This window comes from Cervus canadensis, chromosome 26 (genome assembly GCF_019320065.1).
Source record: "Cervus canadensis isolate Bull #8, Minnesota chromosome 26, ASM1932006v1, whole genome shotgun sequence".
Lineage (NCBI taxonomy): Eukaryota > Metazoa > Chordata > Mammalia > Artiodactyla > Cervidae > Cervus > Cervus canadensis.
Genome location: NC_057411.1, coordinates 24034217 through 24061417, shown reverse-complemented (window position 1 = coordinate 24061417; position 27201 = coordinate 24034217). Strand labels below are relative to the sequence as shown.

Here is a 27201-nt window from a genome sequence, read left to right as displayed (position 1 = left end):
GGGGTGAAATGTACTATAGATATCAATTAGGTCTAGCTGGTCCATTGTGTCATTTAAGGTTTGTGTTTCCTTGTTAATTTTCTGTTTAGTTGATCTATCCATAGTTGTGAGTGGGGTATTAAAGTCTCCCACTCTTATTGTGTTACTATTAATTTCCTCTTTCATACTCGTTAGCGTTTGCCGTACATATTGCGGTGCTCCTATGTTGGGTGCATATATATTTATAATTGTTATATCTTCTTCTTGGATTGATCCTTTGATCATTATGTAGTGTCCTTCTTTGTCTCTTTTCACAGCCTTTATTTGAAAGTCTTTTTATCTGATATGAGTATTGTGACTCCTGCTTTCTTTTGGTCTCCGTTTGCGTGAAATATTTTTTTCCAGCCCTTCACTTTTAGTCTGTATGTGTCCCTTGTTTTGAGGTGGGTCTCTTGTAGACAGCATATATAGGGGTCTTGTTTTTGTATCCATTCAGCCAATCTTTGTCTTTTTGGTTGGGGCATTCAACCCATTTACATTTAAGGTAATTATTGATAGGTATGGTCCCGTTGCCATTTACTTTGTTGTTTTGGGTTCACGTTTATACAACCTTTCTGCATTTCCTGTCTAGAGAAGATCTTTTAGCATTTGTTGAAGAGCTGGTTTGGTGGTGCTGAATTCTCTCAGCTTTTGCTTGTCTGTAAAGCTTTTGAATTCTCCTTCATATCTGAATGAGATCCTTGCTGGGTACAGTAATCTAGGTTGTAGGTTATTCTCTTTCATTACTTTAAGTATGTCCTACCATTCCCTTCTGGCCTGGAGGGTTTCTATTGATAGATCAGCTGTTATCCTTATGGGGATCCCTTTGTGTGTTATTTGTTGTTTCTCCCTTGCTGCTTTTAATATTTGTTCTTTGTGTTTGATCTTTGTTAATTTGATTAATGTATGTCTTGGGGTGTTTCACCTTGGGTTTATCCTGTTTGGAACTCTCTGGATTTCTTGGACTTGGGTGGCTATTTCCTTCCCCATTTTAGGGAAGTTTTCAGCTATTATCTCCTCGAGTATCTTCTCATGGCCTTTCTTTTTGTCTTCTCTTGGGACTCCTATGATTTGAATGTTGGGGCATTTCACATTGTCCCAGAAGTCCCTGAGGTTGTCCTCGTTTCTTTTGATTCTTTTTTCCTCTCTGCTTCATTTATTTCCACCATTTTATCTTCTACTTCACTTATCCTATCTTCTACCTCCATTATTCTACTCTTGGTTCCCTCCAGAGTGTTTTTGATCTCATTTATTGCATTATTCATTTTTAATTGACTCTTTTTTATTTCTTCTAGGTCTTTATTAAACATTTCTTGCATCTTCTCAATCTTTGTCTCCAGGCTATTTATCTGTAACTCCATTTTGTTTTCAAGACTTTGGATCATTTTTATTATCATTATTCTAAATTCTTTTTCAGGTAGATTCCCTATATCCTCCTCTTTTCTTTGACTTGGTGGGCATTTTTCATGTTCCTTTACCTGTTGGGTATTTCTCTGCCTTTTCATTTTGTTTAGATTGCTGTGTCTGGAGTGGGCTTTCTGTATTCTGGTGGTCTGTGGTTCCTTTTTATTGTGGAGGTTTCACCCAGGGGGTGGGGTTGGATGATTGGCTTGTCAAGGTTTCCTGGTTAGGGAAGCTTGCGCCAGTGTTCTGATGCATGGAACTGGATTTTTTCTCTCTGGAGTGCAATGGAGTGTCCAGTAATGAGTTTTGAGATGTGTTAGGTGTGACTTTGGGCAGCCTGTATGTTGACGCTCAGGGCTATGTTCCTGCGTTGCTAAAGAATTTGTGTGCTATGTCTTGCTCTGGAACTTATTGGTTCTTGGGTGGTGGTTGGTTTCAGTGTAGGTATGGAGGCTTTTGGATGGTCTCTTATTACTTAATGATCCATGTAGTCAGGAGTTTTCTGGTGTTCTCAGGTTTTGGGCTTAAGTCTCCTGCCTCTGGATTTCAGTTTTATTCTTCCAGTAGTCTCAAGACCTCTCCAACTATACAACACTGATAATAAAACTTCTAGGTTAATGGTGAAAAGATTCTCCACCGTGAGGGACACCCAGAGAGGTTCACAGAGTTACATGAAAAAGAGGAGAGGGAGGAGGGAGATATAGATGAGCAGGAGGAGAAAAGGGGGGACTCGAGAGGAGAGAGACAGATCTACGCAGTTGTCTGTTCCCAGAGTGTTCTCCGTAGCCCAGACACCCACAAAGATTCACAGAATTGGATTGGGAAGAGAAGGGGAAAGGAGGAAATAGAGGTGTTCTGAGGTAGAAAACAGAGAGTCAAGATTGGGAGAGAATAATCAACACACTCCTGAATAAAAATGGGAACTGAATATTGGATTCTTAAATGTCCAAAATTTATATCACATACTGAAAAACAAAGATTAAAAATCTAGAGTAGAGTTTAGACTCTTAAAAATACAATATTAAAAACAAAAACACAAAAAATTTTAGAAATATATATGAAGTTCGGTTTAAAAATAGGGCTTCTTTTTTTTTTTTTTGCAAGGTTATAGTGAAATGAAAATGAAAATTAAGGAGTAATAGAGGATTTTAAAAGAAAATAAGAGAAAAAAAAGAAAAACAACAAGAAAAAAATTTTTTCCCTAATTAAAAAAAATCATAAAAATATATGAAAATGAAAGTTAAGGAGTAATGGGGGAGTAATAGGGAATTTTAAAAGAAAATAAAAGAGAAAAAATAAAAAAGAAAAGAAAAGAAAAAAAAATTTTTTAATTAAAAAAAAAAAGGTAAAATTATATCTAGGAATTTCTCTGGAGCTGTTGTGGTCAGTGTGGGTTCAGTTCAGTTTCAGATAGCTCCTTGTTCCAGCTTACACTTCTCGATATCTACAGGCCCCTTCTTGTGTAGTCGGTGTTATCTACAGGGATTTTAATCTGTTGCACCGGTCCCTTCTGAAGCGGTTCCCTTTGTTTATTTGGCTTCTGTTTGCCGGTCTCTTCACTGTCTAATTTCCGCCCTGACCCAGGCGGGTGAAGGTGGTCTCTTGTTCAGGTTCGCTAGTTCCGTCACGCTGCGGGGAGGGAGGGGTGCTGCAGGCAGATATCGCTCTGTGTGGGGAGCACTCACAGTTTCCGGCCATACTGGGTTTGACCCCGCTCATGGGTGTGTGTGCTTTCCCCGTTTACACTGCTCAGGTTCCCTGCTGGTCTATATGGAGCGGGCCCTGCGTGGCGTGCGGTTCCAGTTTTCGGGTACTCAACAAAAGCACGGACTCAGTTGGGCCTGCGTTTTGTGCCTTCCCCGGCCGGAGCAGCTCAGGCAGCCAGGAGCTTGAGGGGCACACTCTCCACGGGTGCAGTGCCTTCTCCCCTCTGCGGTCCCAGCCTCAGTTTCCGCGCGCACCGGGTCGGGTGCGCGTGCCTTGAGTTTAGCCCGACCCTCCCGGTGGATGTCGACCATCCAGAATCTCAGGAAGCCTTTGGTTAGAAACTGGAGGCCTGTTTGCAGTGTGGTAGGGGATGCCGTCTCTGGGGCCGAGTTTGCCCCTTTCCCCTCCCCCCTGCCTCCTGCCTCCGGTGGGGATGGGCCGGTCCGCCGCGGGCTAGCTCTTCTCTGGAGTTTCTCAGTCCCTTTGTTCTGTGAACGGCCGGCAGTGTGTTCTGGCCGGTTCATTTTCTTTCTCTCTCTTGCTATCCCACAGTTTAAGTTGCTATCTCACAAAAGCTCCCTCTGATTGCTCTCAGGGCCTTCGGGCCCGGTCCTTACCCTAAGCAATGCCGCCCGCTCCTCTCCATTCCGCCCCCACTTGCTGGTGGCGGATGCAGGCATCTGGGGTACTTTTCTGCTGGGAGTTGCTTTTAGGCATGTAATCTGTGGGTTTTATTTATTTTTCCTCCCAATTAGGTTGCCCTCTGAGATTCAAAAACTTCCCCCAGACCCGCCAGTGCGAGGGTTTCCTGGTGTTTGGAAACTTCCTCTATTAAGACTCCCTTTCCAGGATGGGTCTCTGTCCCTAGCTCTTTTGTCTCTCTTTTTATCTTTTATATTTTGTCTTACCTCCTTTTGAAGACAATGGGCTGCTTTTCTGGACGCCTGATGTCCTCTGCTAGCGATCAGAAGTTGTTTTGTGAAGTTTGCTCAGCGTTCAATTGTTCTTTCGATTAATTTGTAGGGGAGAAAGTGGTCTCCCCGTCCTATTCCTCCGCCATCTTGGCTCCTCCCCCTGCATTACATTCATTTTAGTTTGTTTCATTAATGTTAATAAGCAGCCACCCCAGGCCATGCATATGGTAGAAGCTAAATGAATAAAGGGACAAATGACTTTTCTCAAGTAATCTACATGGAAATTTAGGAAAGATTTTTTTGATTAAAATATTGATGAAAAGTGACTAGTATATATTGCCGCAGGCACCTCCTTCCAGCTCCAGTTCTGCTGGAGACGCAGCCCAGAGACTACATTGCCTTACAGCAAGCTTCTGAGCAGATTTCCGGGCCTGTCTTACTGCAGTGGCGCCGCCCGTGCGTTCCAAAGCAGAGGGCTGTAGCCACCGTCCCAGCCTCGGTGTTTGGTGAACACAAGCCCCAGCGTGCCTCGAGTGTGCAACCTCTCGCCGAGCCCCGCGAGTCCTGGGCATGAACTGCGCTGACGGAGGGAGAGTGGCAGCCTCTGGGGTGGAGAAGAGCAGCAGGAAGAAGACCAAGAAGAAACTTGCTGCTGGAGAGGAAGCCAAATTGTTGGCAGGTTTCATGGGTGTCACGAATAACATGCAGAAACAGAAAACACACTATGATGCGATCCTTATGGTCCAGGAAAGAAAGATACCTGCTCATCGTGTTGTCTTTGCTGCAGCCAGACATTTTTTTAACCTAAAGTTCACAACTAACATGCTTGAATCAAAGTCCTTTGAAGTGGAACTCAAAGATGCCGAACCTGACATTGTTGAACAACTTGTGGAATTAGCTTCTACCGCTAGAATTTCTGTGAATATAGCAATAATCTTCATTCCTTGTTAGATGCAGCAAACCAGTACCAGATTGAACCTGTGAAGAAAATGCGTGTTGATTTTTTGAAAGAACAAATTGGTGCTTCAAACTCTCTTGGTATAAGTGTATTAGCAGAGTGTCTAGACTGTCCTGAATCAAAAGCAACTGCAGATGACTTTATTCATCAGCATTTTACTGATGTTTCTAAAACTGATGAATTTCTACAACTTGATGTCAAGCAAGTTACACATCTCCTCAACCAGGACCCTCTGTCAGAGCAGAGGATTAGGTTTATATGCTGCAGTCAGGTGGTTGAAATATGATGAACCTAACCGCCAGCCTTTTATGGTTGACGTCCTTGCTAAAGTCAGGTTCCTCTTATGTCAAAGAATTTCTTAAGTTAAAACAGTACAAGCTGAGCCACTTATTCAAGACAATCCCAAATGTCTTAAGATGGTGATAAGTAAATTGCCTACTTTCCATTTATTTATAACCTGATCATGTAGCCAGTTTCTCATGGACTTAAAATCCTTCAGAATGGATCAGACTGGGCAGACAGGGAGAAACACTTGAGACTTGGCCCCTCTGGATAGTTAATCTGTTGGGTTTCTCAACTGTCTATCTGGAAGGAACTTAACCTCATCCCTTATTTTATAGGAACGCATGTGATAGAAGGTAAAAAATTAGACTTTGTCTCATTTCATGTACAGTAACTTTTAGTTTATGTGCTTTGTTTCCTTTTTAAAATTCAAGTAGTGTACTGTGATCACATTTTCTTTCTTGAAGAAAAAAGTTGGTTTGTTGTACCTGGAGCACATTTTTTGCCACTTTTTTTTTTTTTCATTTACTTAATTTTTCTTGACTTGCAGACTTGAGTTCCAACCAGTCTGTAAAATGCCACTTAATAAAATTGTACAATTGAAAAAAAAAAAGTGACTAGTATTATAACCCCTTCTCTATATCTCAGGTGCTTTTTAGGTATTAAAACTATAATGTAACAATGCATCCTTTTTTTCCCATCAAAATACTTCTGAAAAAGTGAGTTGTTTCCCACAAATATTTTCATTAATCCTACTATTTTTCCCCCACAGATTTATGTATGAATATTCCATTAATTATGGACAAGCTCCTCTGACACTTTTAGTCAGTTACACCAAGAGTTATCTCTCTATGGTAGGGTCCTGCTGTACTTCACCAAACCCAACAGTATGCTTTTTGAAAGAGGTAGGTGTCATTTTATCACATAGCTAATGTACTTTTTTCTTCTTCTATTAATGCCATTCTTTTTAAATAATGTTAGAAAGATTCAGATTCTGGAATCTGAAAACATTTTTTAAATGCCTCTTTTTTATTTTGTTAACTGGAAAAACACACATCTCTGGGGGAAATGTTCCTTTGGTCAGAATTCAGTTTTCCAGTCATCAAAAGGAGTCAGAATGTCTCTTTTTTCTGCTATTTCTGCACACTGCTTTCAATGTATCCTGACCATCTAATGAATTTTTCTCATTTATTTTCTAGAGACTTCAGCTTAAACATTTATCACTTCTCACCGTTATGTCAAACAGAATCTGCTCACAACACGCTGCTTATGGGAAGGAGAAGTCAAGGGTCAGGTAAAAATTGAGCACAATCAGCATGTGTAGCTATTTCTGTACTATCAATCCATGTTAGGATTCTCTAAGAAAATGTTTGCAATAGAAAATACAACCCATAGTGCTGTGTTCCTACAACCCCCCAAAATAGTGCTCAGATACTTTTTATTTTCTCTACACAGAACATGAATTAAAGGAACAAGACTATTATAAAACCTAATTTGCTTTTAATCAACCTTTTCCATATACTCATCATAAGACTGGTAGACCACTAGAAATTACTTCCTCAATATTCATAATGCTGTATATTGCAAACACATAAGCAAAAACAATCATTTTCTTATTTACCACCCATTACTTGCTTTACCCATTTTTTCCTTGGGAAGAAAACTTCCTGAATTCTTTTTATATATCTCTTAAGCTCCATGAATTTATTTTACTTACTTACTCTGTTCTAATCTTCACTTTGATTTTTGTATGGCTGTGTTAATGTCACACTTTAATTTTGACAGTTTCTATGTTTACAATGCTCTCAGAGCTCATCAGACATCTATATTTACCAGCTTTTGTATCTTTAGTATTTACAATCTCTTTAATTCTTCTTACTCTGATTCACAAATTCTTTCCTAATGATAATGAAAGAATTCATGCTGGCACCAGATCTTACGGTTCCCCCAAAGGGCATAGAAGCTACTTTCTTGAGTCCTTTAAAAATAATCTTCCATTAGAACTGCTGAAAAACTAAACTGTATTTTCTCTTGAAATTCCCTTTAGTTTTTCTTTTGCATTAAGAGTATTAGGCATGTAGAGCACAGTATCATAGTATAAAACCTCCTATAAAGATATACATATATAAATGTCTTTATATATTTTAAATATATAACATAAGTAATATATAAGATATAATTTATATATCATAAACTTACACTTGCATTAGAGTGTAGAAATTTACTCTGAAGAGCTGAGTGTGAACAAAAGTTTAGCTAAAAATATTGCTGCCACATTTTTTTAAATAGGAAAAACATTTCCTAATATGCCTAGAATAGAGCATGTTTAAATCAAGTATAATATGTCCATATGAGAGAATGCCACACAGTTAGAATTATGTTTTAAAAGAATATTTAATGAAAACAAACCATCACTCAAAGAAATCAAAGCCACAATAGAAAAAATTCCATTCTTATGAATTAGAAGAATTAACTGTAAGAATAGCCACACTATCCAAAGCAATCTACAGATTCAATGCAATCTCTGTCAATACCCACTGACTTTTTTTTCTGAAATAAACATACACCCTAAAATCCTTATGGAATATCAAAGGACTTCAAAGATATTACAAAGCAACAGTAATAAAAATACTATGGTAGTGTTACATAAAAGCAAATATACTTAATATTACTGAATTATAAAGTTAAAAATGGCTAAGATAGCCAATTTAATTTTCTATGTTTTTTGCCATAATTTTAAAAGAAAGATATGGAACCTATTCCTGATACAGAAAGTGAAAAAGGCAAATAGATAAATGGTATAGCAGAGTAAAATCCCTTATACCTTGTAAACCTTGCAATATACTTCAGGGTAATACACCAAAACATCAACATTAACTTGTGGTCTAGGGCTACAAGTCTTCATTATTTCTTTTATCTGTAGTTTCTAAATAAATTTATGAATAATTCTAAAGATTAGAAGGGGCCACACAACACAACATTGGCCTTATGAATAGATGTTAGAGATTTCTTTATTACCATTTTAGGTCTAACATTTTAATTTTTAAGATGTATTTATTTGGCTGTGCCAGCTCTTAGTTGTGGTGTGCAGCATCGTTTCACTGTGGCATGAAGCTCCCTGACCATGGATTAAACCCAGAACCACTGGGAGCACAGGGTCTTAGCCACTGGACCACTAGGGATGTCCCTAGATCTAACATCTTAAAGACTTGCTTCAGCTACAAAAATCTGGCCAGAAGAGAAGCTCTTTATCAGTACTGAAAACATGAAGAGATTCATTGGGAATGACTGAATTTTCAATAGCGACTTCTGCACAAAGGATCTGCGACATGACAGATATGCTCCTCCAGACTGTGTTCATAATGAAACCAAGAAAACTGAGAATATAGGTAAACTAATCATTCATTTTTAACTGTTCAGCCATCTCATCAAATTTGCCCAGAAAGTGCCTACTGCACATCTGGAAGATGTTTTGCCACTTGCTGAAGATATTACAACAATCCTCTCCAAGTGCTGTGAGTCTACCTCAGAGGACTGCATGGCCAAGGAGGTAAGAAAATCTTCATGATCCGTGGACCACTTACTGAATGGCAGGCACTCTCCTAAGCTGCTTTTTACATGCATCATCTCAGTGAATCCTCCTATGTATCCTATGAAATTTAAATACACTGTTAACTCAATTTTACAGATGAGGACACAAAAGATTATCAAGGATTAATAAACAAAGTCCTACAACTAGTAAGTGGCAAAGTCCACACAAAAGCCAAGATTCTGATTCCAAAGACCTTACTCTACCTACAAAGCCCAGAGCATATCTACTAGCCATAGATGGTTATATTTAAATTAAACTTCAGTTCTTTGAAAACACTAGCCACATTTCAAGTACTCAGTATTGGACAACACAGATAGAGATTATTTCATCATCACCTGTTCTATTAGACAACATTGAACTCATTATTAAAAGCTTCTAATGTTTTGTTATACTTGTTAAAATTTGATAGTCATCTAACTTTCTCACCAATTTTCATTTATATCATCCATTCAAGTATATACAAGTTTGTACTGTTACTTTAGCTAAAAGTTACTCCATGTCTGTGGACCTCTTTAGAAACAGATACTTTGACATCTGGTCTTTCTTTAAGGATATATCTCAGTGATAGGTGTTTCTCTATAACCTGACTTATAATGGCTAAGTGGGACTTTACTGTATATATCTACTGCATATACTACATTTAGCTACTGGTGGTGGTGGTTTGTTGCTAAATCGTGTCTGACTCTTGAGAACCAATGGACTGTAACCCACCAGGCTTCTTCTGTCTATGGGATTTTCCAGGCAAGAATACTGAAGTGGGTTGCCATTTCCTTCTTCAGAGGCCTTTAGCTACCTAGATGTACCATATTTTTAAACCAGTTCCCTTTTATTGGATTTAGGTTGTTTCAGTTTAACATGGTAAGCAGTGCTGCCCTTAATAGTTTTTAGCTAAATCTCCCCTTCATTCATAATTATTTTCTGAGAGTAAATTCTTGGAAATCATACTGTTATACTTTAAGACTTTTAGTACATATTGACAAGGACTTCCCTGCTGGCTCAGTGGTAAAGAATCTGCCTGCCAGTGCGGGAGGTGTGGGTTCAATCTCTGGTTGGGAAGATCCCCTGGAGGAGAAAATGGCAACCTACTCCTGTCTTCTTGCCTGAAAAATCCCATGGACAGAGGAACCTGGCAGGCTACAGTCCATTGGGTCACAAAGGAGTCAGACACAGCGATTGAACAATAACATATTGACAAATTGCACTCCACAAATAGTCTACCAGTGTACCTTGTAAGAGCATTCATGCTGACTTTTTTAAGCTTTCCTTATTTTTAATGAGACTAAGTAGGAAACTAACAATGCACAAATGCACAATTTCTCTTGTAGCTTCCTGAATACACAGTAAAACTCTGTGACAACTTATCCACTAAAAATTCGAAATTTAAGGACTGTTGTCAAGAAAAAACACCCATGGACATATTCATGTGCACTTACTTCATGCCAGCTTCCCCAAACCCTGAGTTGCCAGATGTCAAGTTGCCCATGAACAAAGACGTGTGTGATAAAGGAAACACCAAGGTCCTGGATCAGTAAGTTGGGCTGATTTAATTTGGCAGTACTGACATTCACTAGCATTAAGTGACAAAAGAAATAAAAATTGGAAGAGATAGTACGTCTTTATCTGTTTTCCTCCATCTAAGAACTGAGATACACCATGGGCTACATACACTGAGTTGCATATGCTACAAGTATGTGCATACTTAAGGCCTAAAACTATCTCAGTTTGAATTAACAGGGCCCAAAAAATCAATTACTGGTATTAGAGATTAGAACTTAGACTGAACTTGGACTGAAACTCTCATTTACATTTGTCTAAATACTCCTCGCTTTTATAAATGCATAAATATTGGGATGAGACAATGGAAGTGTTTACACAAATTAGTTTCACAGAAAAGCTACTTAAGGTACCTGCTTGATGCATTATATTGGATTCATGTATTATCTTTACACAAATGCAGTTCCATATATATCTGAAGTATTGATAGATCTGTTTATGCATAAATTTATAAATAAATGTATATTTGGTACATATAGAATTTTAATTTAACTAATCACAGTAGCTTCAAAGCAATTATCCATAACTTGTATTTCAATGAGAATTTTAACTTAAAATGTGTTAGAGTCATTTTTAGTTCAATCTTTTAGTTTTAATTAAGCCAGGTATTCTGCCACAATAATAGATATTAAATTTCAGAACATGACATGCATATGCAAATCTACCCATGTTAAAGAGTGTTATCTCCTTTCTCTCTCCTGCCAGATATATATTTGAACTAAGCAGGAAGACTCAGATTCCAGAAGTGTTCCTCAGTAAAATACTTGAGCCAACCCTGAAAAGCCTTGATGAATGCTGCCACTCGGAATCTTCTACTGCCTGTTTAAATGCAAAGGTACAATTTTCTATATTTTCTTTATTAACCTGGGTATGGCTAAAGGGTTAACAAACCAAATCTGGCCTGGTGCCTGTGATCTAAGAATGGTCTTACAGTTTTAAATGGTTTAAAAATAGTATTTCATTATACATGAAAATTACATAAAACTCCAACGTCAGTGTTCGTAAGGTTTCATTGTAACACAGCCCTCCTCACTGTTTACAGCTGTTTTTGTGCCATATTGGCAGCTGATTAGTTACAGCAGAGACTGTATGACACTTACAAAGCTTGAAATATTTACAATCTGGCCTTATGTAGAAAATGTTATCCAATATCCAATAATAGACACTCATATTTTTTAATTAATTTATTTATTTTAATTGGAAGCTAATTACTTTACAATATTGTAGTGGTTTTTGCCATACATCAACATGAATCAGCCATGGGCACACATGTGTTCCCCATCCAGAACTCCCCTCCCACCTGCCACCCCATCCTATTCCCCAGGGTCATCCCAGTGCACCAGCCCTGAGCACCCAGTCTCATGCATCAAACCTGGACTGGCGATCCACTTCACATATGATAATATACACATTTCAACACTACCCTCTCAAATCATCCCACCCTCGCCTTCTCCTACAAAGTCCAAAAGACTGTTCTTTACATCTGTGTCTCTTTTGCTGTCTCACATATAGGGTCATCATTACCATCTTTCTAAATTCCATATACATGCATTAATATACTATATTGGTGTTTTTCTTTCTGACTTACTTCACTCTGTATAATAGGCTCCAGTTTCATCCACCTCATTAGAACTAATTCAAATGCATTCTTTTTAATGACTGAGTAATATTCCATTGTGTATATGTACCACAGCTTTCTTATCCATTCGTCTACTGATGAATATCTAGGTTGCTTCCATGTCCTGGATATTATAAACAGTGCTGCAATGAACATTGGTGTACACGTGTCTCTTTCAATTTTGGTTTCCTCGGTGTGTATGCCCAGCAGTAGTTTTGCTGGGTCGTATGGCAGTTTTATTTCCAGTTTTTTAAGAAATCTCCACACTGTTTTCCATAGTGGCTGTACTAGTTTGCATTCCCACCAACAGTGTAAGGGTTCTCTTTTCTCTGCACCCTCTCCAGCATTTATTGCTTATAGACTTTTGGATAGCAGCCATTCTGACTGGCGTGAGATGGTACCTTATTGTGAATTTGATTTGCATTTCTCTGATAATGAGTGGTGTTGGGCAACTTTTCATATGTTTGTTAGCCATCTGTATGTCTTCTTTGGAGAAATGTCTGTTTAGTTCTTTGGCCCATTTTTTGATTGGGTCATTTATTTTTCTGGAATTGAGCTGCAGGAGCTGCTTGTATATTTTTGAGGTTAATTCTTTGTCAGTTGCTTCGTTTGCTATTATTTTCTCCCATTCTGAAGGCTGTCTTTTCACCTTGCTTATAGTTTCCTTTGTTGTGCAAAAGCTTTTAAGTTTAATTAGATCCTGTTTGTTTATTTTTGCTTTTATTTCCAATATTCTGGGAGGTGGGTCATGGAGGATCCTGCTGTGATTTATGTCGGAGAGTGTTTTGCCTATGTTCTCCTCTAGGAGTTTTATAGTTTCTGGTCTTACATTTAGATCTTTAATCCATTTTGAGTTTATTTTTGTGTATGGTGTTAGAAAGTGTTCTAGTTTCATTCTTTTACAAGTGGTTGACCAGTTTTCCCAGCACCACTTGCTAAACAGGTTGTCTCTTCTCCATTGTATATTCTTGCCTCCTTTGTCAAAGATAAGGTGTCCATAGGTTAGACAGTCATATTGATACACTGCCTGGAATTCTGATTTAACATCTCTCTCTGATGAGTGTTTCAAGACAAGTAATTGTTACGTAATCATTATTTTCTTACAGGGCCCTCAGCTCACAAGGGAATTATCATCTTTCATTCAAAAAGGACAAGAACTATGTGCTGATTATTCAGAAAACACTTTTACTGAGTACAAGAAAAAGTAAGAGTCTTGTTCTGGCTGATTCCTTCAAATTTATCAATAATAATAGCCTGGTATTGTGAGTTGAAGCAGGGTTAAAGACTTAAGATGTGTTAAGTGAGCAGTAAAAAGAGGAGGTGCAATTTAAGAGTTGTAAAGAATAGTCAATCTAATATCTAAATAAGAAAAACAGTTCTTTTTTGGGGGGATGTCATGTATATCAGATGAGAGGTCAGTTAGAACAGTCACAGAAACATAAATTCCAAGATCCACAGGGACTTGATTTTAAAAATATATAATTAACTCATATCAACACTCTTACCATAAAGTTATCTGTAGTTGTTGCTATACATAACTGAGAAACTAAAACTCCCGAAAAATATTATCTAACTTCATGGCATATTGTCTGATTAGACAACCCAAACTTTCAATCAAGTACAGTGTCATCCATTACCAGTATGTATTCTCTGTAAACTGGAAATAGATATGTTAATCAATAAGGTATAATAGCCATTTTTCACAAGTCAAAGGAAGCATGTCTTTATAAATAGGTGTTAATACTAAAATCATAGGTCATAACAAAAGTTTTACTGGCTTCCTAGAAAATATCTCTGAGATCATGTCATTCTCCATTTCATTAAGCAAATTTCTTAGCTCTATTTCAAACCGTCAACAACACACCCCTCAAATAAGCACAAATACAACCTCACAAAAAAAAAACCTTTTAAAGTATCCCCAAAGGAGGAAGCCTTCAGTGACCCCTATGAAGACCTTAACAAAGTCTAAAAGAAAAAAAATGTGAAAGCCTTAAGTTCAAAATGGTTGTTTCCCATTTATCAGGAGATTATATAATTCATAAATTATGGAAGTGGTATAGAATATTATGGATAATACAAAATTAAGTTCCCGGCCAACAGTTTTGTTTTGAACTCTAGGGTTACATGGGACAATTCTGTGATAATTTATATAATCTCAGTATGTTAAAAGTGTTAATGCAATAGAATTGACATTTGGGATTTTGAAAGTAGAGGAGATTGAAACTATTGAGTCTAGATATTTAAAATCCCACACACCCTCTCTTTCTCCCTATTCTCTGAGTTGTATCTAATCTGACTTCCTTTCCCTACCAGCTGGGACCTACTATTTTTAATAACTCTTTAATAAGCAAGCTAATCCCCCTCACCCTTCTGTCCTTTCCCAGCATCATTATACTAATCCCAACTCTAGATAAATTTGGGTCTCTATTACAATGCCCACTACTGGGCTGGCAAGTATCAATATTTCTTGGAAAAGTCATAAATCAGGCTGAGTTATCCATTATGAGGAGAGAGAGTTAATTTAAACTGGGAGGGACCATTCAAATTGGAGGGAATCAAGAAAGTCAGATCCTAGCAGCATCTTAAATGGAGATGGAGAGTTCCTAAAGAGAAAGGCTTAAAAAACAGAAAGACCTGTTGTTCCTTCCAGCATAGCTAGTTGAGTAGCAGGCAAACAGAAGAGATTACATATGAGAGAAAATACCTTAAGGTGACAAAGTCCTATAAGGGAAGTACTCTTTGAGGAGTTTGAAATCTAGAACTGGAGAGAAGAGGAAAGACTAGGGAAAAGAGAGGAGGAGGTCATCCTCGTGATTGATGTAACTGCGTGCATGAAAGGGAAATAATAGGAATTCAAATTCAGCAGCAGGTTGTATGTTTACCTTCATGACTAAAAGAGACATAGGTTTCACTTCCTAATCTTCAACTGAGGCATCAAAAATCATTCCACAGTTACTAAATTTTCTTAAGGGTAACTATTTTCCTTTTTTGTCATTGCTGTTGCAAAAGATCTGAAGTGGCTACCATTTTGCACTTGACATGTTTATAGAATACATCTAGTAGAACTTTACATAAAATTGGCCTTTCAGACTGGCAGAGAGACTAAGAGGAAAATTTCCTGATGCCACGGAGACGGATCGCCAAGAGCTGGTTGCCAAGCTCTCAGACTTTGCCTCCAAGTGCTGTTCTATAAACTCACCTCCTCTCTACTGCAATTCAGAGGTAAGAAAATTTAATGTTCTACTTATCACTGCATAGTATGAAGAACTATTGCAGTCAGAATTGCTCATTTGTTATTGATTGCCTGTCCTGCTCATGGGAAATGTCTTGTTGGTGTTTTCAGATGCACGTATCCTATTTGTTCATATCCTCCATTTGACCCCTTATTTTCCAGCAGTCATTACAGAATGCTATATTAGAATAGTCAAAAAAGATATGGATGGAGGTCATTTCATTTCACTTTATGGCTAATTCGGAAGTAGTAATGACAATTCCAAGGATTTTGATGTCTCACCTGTTATATTTCTGGAATACAGAGGCAGGGTTAAGAACAGCTCTATGCCATGCTAAAACAGATTCTTCCTTGGCTCACCTTTCTAAAGTTCATGATATTAAGTTGTATTCCTTTTGACTAGATTATACTATTGTTTACTTTGTAGTCTATTGGGAAGGAAATACTTATGGTCCACTTTGGACCCATCATTTCTGCATCTATACATAAAAATAATTTTACTATGGTGTTAATACTACTTATGCCTGGGATTTCAGGTCAATTAGAAGTCCTTTTCTATAAATTAAAGGATTTTTTAAAAGAATTTATATGAATTTATATGCAATTAAACCATGAAAGCAACAAAGCCTGATTTAATTTTATGGGTCAAGAAGATCCCCTGGAGAAGGGAATGGCTACCCACTCCAGTATTCTTGTCTGGAGAATTCCATGGACAGAGGAACCTGGCAAGTTACAGTCCATGGGGTGGCAGAGTCAGATACAACTGAGTGACTAACACTTTCACTTCATTTTTCTATTATCATTCTAGTAGAGCACATTTGAAGATACCTAAGAACTTAATAAGAAATCAAATGTTTATATGAAGAAAACTATAAAGGTCATTTAGTGTAATTTTTCACTCAGTTCATCCCTGCCAGAGGTCATTCAGCCTCCATTTAAATATCTGAAATTTGTTTTCTCCTAGAGGCAGCCTATTTCACTGCCCAGTAGCTTGATTTATGATAACAATTTTTTTCTCTAAAACATGATATTCCCCTCATAATTTCTGCTGAGTCTGGTCTGGCTTTCTTTACCAACTAGAAAATGTATTTTCTCGGTTCTCCGGTAGAGGTTCTTTAATATTTCAACTGGTTTTCTAAAAGTTAGGCTGAAAAGTTTTGTTTGTATTTAAGTCTTGGTTATACATACTAATTCTTTTACATATTTTGGTGGGTTTATTTTTTTATTACTCTGTGTGTGTGCGTGTTAATTGCTCAGTCGTGTCTGACTCTGTGCAACTCCATGGACTGTAGCCGCCAGGCTCCTCTGTCCATGGAATTTTCCAGACAAGAACACTAGAGTAGTCAAAAAAAAAAAAAAAAAAGAACACTAGAGTGGGTTGCCATTTCCTCCTCCAGGGGATCTTTCCCACCCAGGGATTGAACTGGGTCTCCTGCATTGCAGGCAGATTCTTCACCATCTGATCCTTTTTACCTTACATTTTCTAACGAAGTCTTAAATCAATTTAACAAGTTGAGCTACATCACATTACTCATTTGTGTGCTCTGTACCCTTGGAAATTCTAATTTCGCCTCCAGTTTCAATGCATACCCTTCAAATCCCAAACCTATCTGTCAATCTTCCTGGTAATAATTTGTAAAGCCAGAATTCTGGAATGAAAAGGGTACAGTAAAATAAAAAGAAGCCTATTCTTAAAATTCTGCTGAGAAACATATCATGTTCATCTTTCATTAAAGTTCAAAACAAGGTTCTAAAAGACATGGATTATTAGGATATTTTGATCATTACTGGCATTAAAACATTTATCATAGAGCAACTAAATCCAACAGTTTTTCTTCCTTTACTGACAACTGGCTTTGGGTAATATGATAACTGAATTTAGGTTGCCTTTACCAGAAGTAAAAAAAAAAAAATTACCTTACCTAGAAGCTATTTTCTACCAGGAGAATTTGCTATGAGGGTCTCATTCAGTCATTAAGAAAAAAAAAGAAAAAAGCCTAACTCTTTTTTTTTTTTTAACATTCTGTCAAAAATACCACTTTGCTAACCAGTCTTCAGTCCCTTTATCTGTTCATCCACACCCACTTTCCTTTTTGACCTTGTACAAGCAAATGGAGCTTTATGCATGAAGCACATACTTCCTTCAAGCCTGTTCATTTCTTTAATTTGCTTTTCAGTATAGTTCATTATAATACATTGCCATTTTAAGGCTTTATTTTCATATTTTCAACAACCATGGTGAGAAGGCAGTTTTATGATGCTCTATTTTCTTGCTTTATAACCAGTAAATTTATAGCAGTGCTGCTGCTGAGTAGCCAAACTGTCAGAAATTGCTAAGGGACAGTGAGATGAATGAAGTTGAGCTACTCATGGATAAATGATTTTTTTAGAGCCCTGGGAGGTTAGACTCTCTGGCGTTTCTGTTAGCCTTTTGATGGTCTCTACATTAATGTTAATATCATAGCTAGGTAAGTGAGCTCACCTCTGACTTCAGGTTAAGGCAAAATCTGTTAGAACAGCATTGACTTTAATTCTCAATGCTTAGTGTAAATATTTGTCCCATTCACCCCATAATTTGGATTATAGTTTATCATCAAATCTCCTTGTCCTATCTTTGCTTGGAAGTTTTCTCCTTAAAAGCAGTGCCTGTGCACTACATATACACAGAGTCATTTATATCCAAGGATCCACCTCTATCTGCCGTTCTACACATACATGGCACAGTGGCCAGAGGAGTGGCAGAAAGGGCCTCTGAACTATACTAAATTAGTGTTTGTTTATGTCATCTGCCTCTATCCACTCCCTCACCTTCATCTTGAAATGACCAAGAAATAGAACAGTGTCGCTTTCTTTCAGCTTTACCACAGCACTCAGAAGTCATTCCTTTTTATTCTATAGAGGCACATTGACTGAAGAAAAACTTATAGTTGCAAAATTAGGCTTGATTTTTTTTTTTCTCTCCATCATTCAGGCAGGTCATTCCTATTCATGACCTGATAATATAGCTTCTGAAGACTCATCAGTATATTATCCCTAAGATGTCCCAAAGTTTTCAGAAAGCCACTGTCATATGCTGGATTTGATCATTAAAATTAAAAAAAAAAAATCAAGAGCAAATCTCCATGAACAGCTGGGCAAAGCTCTTCTCATCCCTTTCCCCTTCTGCCTTCTCTTTCCTTTTCTCTCACACTTCAGGAAAAATTTTAATTTCTCAGTATAAGTAGTTTTTATAATCCTCAATGTCATGCTGTTGCTGCTAAGTCACTTCAGTCGTGTCCAACTCTGTGCGACCCCATAGATGGCAGCCCACCAGGCTCCCCCGTCCCTGGGATTCTCCAGGCAAGGATACTGGAGTGGGTTGCCATTTCCTTCTCCAATGCATGAAAGTGAAAAGTGAAAGTGAAGTCACTTAGTCGTGTCTGACTCTTGGCGACCCCATGGACTGCAGCCTACCAGGCTCCTCCGTCCATGGGATTTTCCAGGCAAGAGTCCTGGAGTAGGGCGCCATTGTCTGCTCTGCCTCAATGTCATAGCTAGAGTTTATTAAGCCATTACTATTTGTTAAGCAGAATATTAATAGCTTTATATGTATGTATTTGTGGAGTGATCTAAAGCAATTCTAAAATGTTGGGTACCATTTTAATTCCCCTTTTATGAGTGGGTTGAGTGAGATACATGGAGGTTAGATCATGTTAGAAAAACCATATTTAGATGTCAGAAAAACCATCATTTATTTCACATGAGTCTGTTATTCCATGAGATTGTCAGAATTTAGCCCTAATTTAGCCAATAATGGTGAAAATAAATTATTGATACCAGAAAACTTAATTACTGACTGGAATTCCACAATGATTGTTAAAATAGTAAAATTGACACCAGGTTAGTAGTATCACTCTGAATTCCATTCATCCCAGTTCCTTGGACTCTGTTTTCATTAGTTATACTCTTCTGTTTCAACAATACCTTTTGAATGAGTCTAATTTAAAGTTTTTTATCTCCTGATCTTAAATAAGGTAATTCAGACACTACTCCCTAGCTACTTTTCTTTCTCCTCCCCTTAAAGCCAAGATTCTTGAAAGAATAGTATACACTCTCATTCATCACACCTCCTGTGAATTCCTCTGCCCTTTGCAATATGGCATCTGATGCTGCTATCCCACTAACGACAAAGTCACACTGAAATTTTCTTGGTAAGTCTAACAGTTTGTCAGTCCTTAGCAGGCTTCTCTGTAAAATACTTGATATCCACAATGATTTCTTTCTTCTTGCAACAACTGTCATCTTATCATATTCTACCTTTTTCTCCTATGGTCCTTTCCTTCTCACTCTCTTTAGTATTTTCCTCTTCTACCTACAATTTAAACTTCTTTTCTTCCAGTTTTTTCCTTGATCCTCAAGTTTCATGACATTACATTTTCCCTTAGTGTTCTTGTCCATGGACATGTCTTTAATTTTCAAACCTCCATCTCCAGGCAGAATCTCTCCCCTCAGAGCCAAGATTTTTATCCAGCTGTCCATGGGGGCTCTTATCCCACAAGAAATTCAAACTCAACATGCCCAAAGTCTCCCTCTAAAAACTCCTATTTCCCTACATTTATAAATACCATCACCATTCACCCATTGTCAAAAATAGAAACAGTAATCTTTGACTTCTACATATGTTCAATTCAGTTCCAAATCCTATGAATTATAACCCTTCAATATCTCTCAGTAAATACCTTCTTCTATATTATCAGTACTTAATGAGGACAATGAAAGATGGCATTCCTTGCACCATGCAAAGAGAATTATGATATAACTCTGCTGTAGTGTCTCGGAAAAGAAAAATTTGCCTAATTACAAAGTAGAAGATGACTGGATAAAAACTCATACTCAATGGCTTCCCTGGTGGCTCAGAGGGTAGAGAATCTGCCTGCAATGCAGAAGACCTAGGTTTGATTCCTGGGTTGGGAAGATCCCCTGGAGGAGGGCATGGCAACCCACTCCAGTATTCCTGCCTGGAGAATTCCATGGACAGTGGAGCCTAGGGGGCTACAGTCTGCGGGGTCACAAAGAGTCAGGCACAACTGAGCGACTAAGCACAGCACAGTTTAGGCAACATTTTACCTGGATTACAAACTTCCCATTGGTCTCTCATCTCTAGTCTTCCTCCAGCGCCTCACACCCAATCCCATCTCTGTACTGAGGTCAAAATAACCTTTGTGATGCACAAAATGGTAAATACATTTTAATTGCTCTCCATCACTTCTAAATTACATCCAATCTTTTTTCCTAATCAAAAGAATTTGGACCATTGGTTTCTTCTCCAAACTGGTCATGACTTCTTATTCTTATTGCTTTGGCTCTCCCAAACTACTTGCAGTTTCCTAAGTACATTAAGCTTGCTCTTACCTCAAGGCTTTTGCACCTACTAACTCAACCCAGATTGCCCTATTCACACACTATAACTGGCTCAATCCATCCACAAGCTTCAGGATTCAAATTAAACATCAGCTCCTCTGGGACTCCTTCCCTGGCACCCAACCTCATCTGCTATGACTTAATATTCTGTGCACACCCAATAATTAGCACCTAATAACTCATGTCATTGTTTCTTGTCTTTTTTCCTGGAATACTGTAATATAAAACTAAATAAATATGAAGGATGGTCACTTAAAAATTCAATATAAAACTGTATTTTGACAAGAATTGTTTCATATAAACAAGGTTCAAAAAATGTTTATTCCTTCTGAATGATCTGTTATCTTACAGCAAAATGCCCCATGATTTATATAATATTTTTTCATTTCAGATTGATGCTCAAATTAATACCCTACAGTCCTGATGCGTGTGTACCATCTTAAGTAAGTACAGTTTTTAAAGGCAGCAAAGAACCTAGCTTTGTACTATGCATTTTTTAAAGTCATAATAGGAAGGAGACTATTTGTTCAAATTATTTATTCTAACAATTATCTAGTCAAACTCATTTTATAGATGAGAATATTAAGCATATGAAGAAGTTAAGAAAGTTAAACAAGAATATACAACCAACTTCTGACATATTTAGGACTAGAGTCCTAGTCCCCAGCCCAGTGCTTTATCCGTTATAACCCCACAGCTAAGATAATGACCTCATAGAGATCAGGGGTCCTGATGCATTCAGCAGAAAAAGCTGAGTTTGAAGACAAAATCCATCAAGTCTTAAAGATAACATGACAGGATTCTGAGGAAAATGACATTCCTCAAGCTAAAGCAACACTGTTGAAATATTGCCACTTGCTTTTTTCAGATAGTACATTCTCATCCATTAAAAAAAATGTCTGATGAAGATATTGAGTATAAAATAATTTAGATAGAACCCAATACCTTAAACTGAGGTGACCTTAACTCTGCATTTTTACAAAATACATTTACTCTTCAAATTTAATTGTATTCATTTTAAAGATATTGCTTCTGAGACTTTTTAAAAATTACTAAAAACAAAGGTTTATCTCAGATCTTAATTAAACTGAGGCTTTTCAATTATATAAAATTTTAATTTTTCTGATTTCCTGACAATGTGTCCTAGAATGCTTATGGAAGGAAAAGCCATCAACTAATGAAATCCAAGCTTCCAACTCTCAACAATTTGAATCATTAGAAAAAGCAAAAAAAAAAAAAAATTAACATTCTGAGAGGCAGTACAATGCGATTAATCAAGGGAACTCATTTTTGGACTCATCCATTCTGGTTTAGAATTCTCTCTTTGTCTGTCTTTGTAAACTTAAGCAAGTTACAATCCCTGAAGCTAAGTTCCATTTTCTGTAAGAAGAAAAGTGTAATATCTCCCTTTCAGCATTGTTGTAATGATTAACTGAAATGATGATGTATTATATAAAAGTCCTAGCAAATAGTAGCAAAAATACTAGCAAAAGTTTTTACTGCTGTTGCTTCTACTGCTGATAAAACTGTTGTCTAAAGAAAAACACACAACCTGACAAAGTTGTGAGTTATGTTTTATTTGGGGACTGTACTAAGGACTATAGTCCAGGAAGATAGCCTCTCAGATAGCTAAAAGGAACTTCTCTGAAGCGGTAAGGGAGGAGCCAGAATATACAGGCATAGGCTTTTTTTTTTTTTTGCTGAAAAAGCAAACATGTAGTAGAACATCAAAGATGACTGCTATTTACAAAGAACAGACATCTCAAGTTAATGATTTTAGTTCTCTATATTGTATGAGAAGATGCAAGAATCTGGGATCATTGAAGTTATCCCTTGAGATATTCATCTTAACTATCTAGGACCAATGGCCAGAATCCAGAACACTGAAAGTTTTCTGTTATTCTCCCTTCTAAATTCTTCTCAGGGCACACCATTAGCACAGCTGAAGTGTCTGTTGGTGGGCAACATGTATTGTTCCCTAGAATAGCAGGCAATATTCTTTGTCTAAAATATGAATTGAAACTAAAACAAGTTTCCCTCTCTATATATTCTTTGTGCTTTAGCATATGAATATTATGTCCTAAAGGCAAAGTAAGTTCACTGAATAATTTCTGGAGAAAAGGGCTAAAAGCCATACCTGAAACTAATGCATTATGTCACTTAACATTGTTCAGTCGCTCAGTCATGTCCAACTCTTTGCAGTCCATGGACTACAGCATACCATCCTTCACTATCCCTCACTATCTCCTGGAGTTTGCTCAAATTCATGTCCATTGACTCAATCAACTCAATTGCACTTATACCTCAATGAAAAAAATGAAAAATCCAGGTTACTTGATTGTAAAATATTCTAGAGTTTAAAATAGTATACGGTCTCTATTGCTGCTAAACTAATCCTTTTCCCTCATTTAAATTAATCCAGTATCCCTTTATTTCAACCCATGTGTAATCTCAATAGAGTTAAAAATCTCAGTACACAACAGCCACCTCACCTCCCACCCTTCAGGGTACCTATTTTACATGAAAGCTTTGCCTTTGAGTTTGTTTTAACTGAATTATTTTTCTCTAGGAACACAGTGCATTTTCTTGGTGTCTCATGTATATTCTGGAGGAGGCAATGGCACCCACTCCAGTACCCTTGCCTGGACAACCCCATGGACGGAGGAGCCTGGCAGGCTGCAGTCCATGGGGTCTCGAAGAGTCCAACAGGACTGAGCGACTTCACTTTCACTTTTCACTTTCATGCATTGGAGAAGGAAATGGCAACCCACTCCAGTGTTCTTGCCTGGAGAATCCCAGGGACGGGGGAGCCTGGTGGGCTGCCATCTATGGGGTCGCATAGAGTCAGACACGACTGAAGTGACTTAGCAGCAGAGCAACATGTATATTCACATTCTTTCAGTCTCCGGGAGCACAAATTGAAAAAGAGGGTATTCTAATAAAGAGAGAGGGAACACTAATTTGAAGAATTAAGAGTTCTGTGTTTCTTTTTTTTAACCTGACAACTTTCCAAACTACTCTTAATGCTAGCTAAATCAATAGGGTAAATTTTTTCAGTGACAGATTGATGAAGGTTCTAGTATACTGATTACTCTGGTTCTGGTCATTAACCTGATCTTCTATAAAAAAAATTTCAATCATTTCTCTCATATTAGTATTTTTTCTGTTTTTGCCTTTAATTAGTCCTACGATTTCTGTATCACCCGATTGGCCACCCAGATACCATTTGATCATCTAGAAGAAAGCCCTAAAAAAAAAAAAAAAAAAAGGAAATCACTCACATGTTCCTTCATATGCTTCCACAATGTGTATTGATTCTTTTGGGTTCTCTTTACTTAATGCCTATTTATTATAATCACAATCTGCAATTATAAAGGGTTATATTAGGAACAGTTGTGTGGCCTTGAAAGAGCAAATTATAACTTGCTCATAAGGTTGTGAGACTAGGGCACTAGATATCTAGAAATAATGATCCACAATCTAAAAGTTCTATTAGGTTTCCAGAACACAGCCAGCAGATTGGGGTTCTTGGGTTTCAGGGAGAATTCTGTAGCTCTGTAGGACAATAGTTGCTGTTAGTTGCTAAGTGCAACTCTTTGCAACCCCACAGGCTATAGCCTGCCAGACTCCTCTGTCCTTGAGATTTCCAGGGTAAGGATTCTGGAGTGGGTTGCCATGTCCTTCTCCAGGGGATCTTCCCCACCCAGGAATCAAGCCCGTGTCTCTTGCAGTGCAGGCGAATTCCTTACCACTGAGCCGCCGGGGAACATTCAGTTATCAGCAACATTGCCCAAAAACAACAGTTCCAGTTGTGAGTTGTTCTGAATCCAGCACTTGACTTTGATTCCAAACTAAGGAGTGAGCACTTGTCAGACCTCTCCTCCTCCCCATAGACCAGTCTTTTCTTCATGTTTTAAACCTGACTTGTCATCTTGACAGTTATTGGTCCCCTTAGTCAATTTCTTCTAGAACACATCCATTTCCTTCTGTGGTTTTTCTTACTAAAACAAGTTTGCTCTAGGTGACCACAGTGGCATATTATTTAGTACAAAGCAGTTCCTAAAACTGAGTAACTTTGGCTGGATGTGTATTTTTCAGTAAGAACCTACCCCACTCTAGGGACCTGAAAAACATGTAGAAGCTGAAGCTTTTGTCTCAAGGTGTTCCTCTCCTTAGGTACATGTGCAATTCATGTCTTCCACTCTGTAGTTTGATGTTATTTTATCTTAACTAAAGTCTTTATAAACCAGACTCATCATCTTGACAGTTACTGGTCCCCTTAGTCAGTTTCTTTAAGCCTCCAAATTGATTGTGATCACATTTGCATGCCCCATTGGAGAGGGATTTGCTGTCTTTTAATAAGTCCCAAAAAGCCAGTTATCTTTTTCCTCCAGTTTTGGGAACAATTAGTGTGCCTTGGGTTGCCAACAGATAAAGGAGTCGACTCATGCTGCAAAATCGGGTGGGAGGGAAACTACTACTAGAATTACACTCAACAATGTCCAGTGCTGACACAAGGAGAGAAATGTGAGAAAGAAGCACAGAGGGGTCTCCCTTCTCATCCTCCTTCCAAGGCACACACTCATTGAGGACAAAAGATGGCATGTCTTGCACTATGCAAAGAGAATTATGATACAACTCTGCTGTAGTGTCTAGGAAAAGAAAATAGACAAGGGGGAGACACTCTTGCCTAATTACAAAGGAGAAGGTGATTGGATAAAAACTCACACTCAGTGGTGACTCAGTGGTAAAAGAATTCGCCTGAAATGCCGGAGACGCAGGTTCAATCCATGGGTGGGGAAGATCCCCTGGAGAAGGAAATGGCAACCCACTCCAGTATTCTTGCTTGGGCAATCCCATGGACAGAGGAGTCTGGCGGGCTATAGTTCATGGGGTCACAGAGTTGGACACGATTTATTAACTTAACATCACACTCAGTGAGTTATTAAAATAACTACTGAACTTTTATCTCAACCCCATGACTGAGGGGCCTCGTGTGTCATTGGCTGCTGCTACTTTTCCCTCTGACAGTGATTATTCATGCTTATACATCAGAAAGTTACATACATAAATTAGCTCAAAAAAAAAAAAACAAAAAACAAAACACTGTATGATGTACCTTAGCCAAACAGTGATGGCTTTATATTGAGGTCTTGGGAATTTCTTACATTAACTCAGAACCCATCAAGTGGGCCATAGAGGATATACAGGTCACACTAGACAGGTTTATCTCTATACATAATAACCTGACTTTATGCGCATCTGTTGAACTGTAGGATGATTGGTGTCCATTATCTCTGTTTTCCTAACATGTATTTCCATGGTCCTCACAGGCCTCAAGCTGGAAGCGCTCTGGGAATGACAACTGCTGGCCTAAACTCAGCAACACCAGAGCTCCCGGGGAGACAGCTAGGATCCTCCCTGCTTGTTTTCAGCTACTATATCCTCATCTGATGTTAAGCGTGATGATTTGTTACCAAAATAAATTGAAATATAGTGCAAACCATAAATGCTGCTTTGCCTGATGACACAATGTCAGTCTCCAGCACTATTTCTATGACCTCCACAAAGACACTATAGGAGGCAACTCCAGCCCACCAGCCCTTGCTTTCTTCTAGATCTATGGTGGCCTTCTAAAAGATTCACAGCAGAAGCATCCACTTTACAGTTCCCAGCACACGGAGCTCCAGGCTTGATTGCATCTCAGGCTTAAAATGTACCATTAAGAAAAAGTTAATAGCCTTCTACCATAAAGAGCCTGGAATAGCTCACTTCTTAAAGAAAAAAAAAATGTGTTTTTAATTAAAGAAAATATAACCTCCTATGGATACTTTCTTGCTTCTAGCCATAAGTTGTACCGCTTTAGTTAGGTAGTATCTGCCTTGCAAAAAACAAACAAACTTTGTGACCCAGACAAGTTTATTGTTGCTAAAGAACTCCTCAGAGCAATTGATTAAGCCAAAGTTCTAAAAATAATGATTTCTGCTTAATTCTATTTACCATATACACCCTATATGATATTCTTTCTACATGCTTACTTTTCCCAGGGAAACTGAAAGTGTTCTAACAGATTTTGCTTTGAAAGAAAGATCATCTTTTCAGAATAAAGACTCCTTGGAAACCAATACAAGCCAAGGAAAGTCTTCTATATTTATAGTTAACTGCTTCAAGGAATTTGAATTCATCTCATGGTAGATGTAGAGTTTTATGGTACAGATGAAGCATATTTTATAGCAAATATACCTGGAGTCATAGTAACCAAAATCATCCCTGGTCCCCTCTCGAGATGCTAAGTCCCAGCAGGCTGCACTGCATTAACTAAACAAAGATCAGGTGCCTAAGAACTGAGACAGCAAACACCTGCCTCTTGTGGCTTCTACAATAGAACGTGGAGTTCTACCTCACATAGACTCCAAAAGGAGAAATTAACCTCAAACAGGGAAGTTGTTTAGATGATGCAATGAAATTAAAATGTACCCACTACATACATAGGCAGTATTTTTTACTTTTTAAAGTTCTTTT

General features: G+C 37.9%; 1 protein-coding gene and 1 pseudogene across 2 annotated transcripts in view; both read left to right on the top strand.

The window, feature by feature from the left end:
• GC (GC vitamin D binding protein) overlaps positions 1 to 26189 on the top strand; it is a 48525-nt gene extending 22336 nt beyond the window's left edge. Inside the window, exons 5-13 of one of the 2 annotated variants that reach the window (XM_043448353.1) lie at positions 6056 to 6188; positions 6483 to 6577; positions 8704 to 8833; positions 10201 to 10403; positions 11135 to 11264; positions 13154 to 13251; positions 15137 to 15269; positions 21071 to 21122; positions 26013 to 26189. In XM_043448353.1, coding sequence (XP_043304288.1) covers positions 6056 to 6188; positions 6483 to 6577; positions 8704 to 8833; positions 10201 to 10403; positions 11135 to 11264; positions 13154 to 13251; positions 15137 to 15269; positions 21071 to 21103 — 955 coding nt within the window. In that variant the 3' untranslated portion in view covers positions 21104 to 21122; positions 26013 to 26189. Of the gene's footprint in view, positions 1 to 6055; positions 6189 to 6482; positions 6578 to 8703; positions 8834 to 10200; positions 10404 to 11134; positions 11265 to 13153; positions 13258 to 15136; positions 15270 to 21070; positions 21123 to 26012 lie in introns of those variants that run through there. The other variant, XM_043448354.1, reaches the window with a different exon arrangement.
• Positions 4126 to 6039, top strand: LOC122428369 (annotated as a pseudogene).
• Positions 26190 to 27201: the final 1012 nt, after the last annotated feature.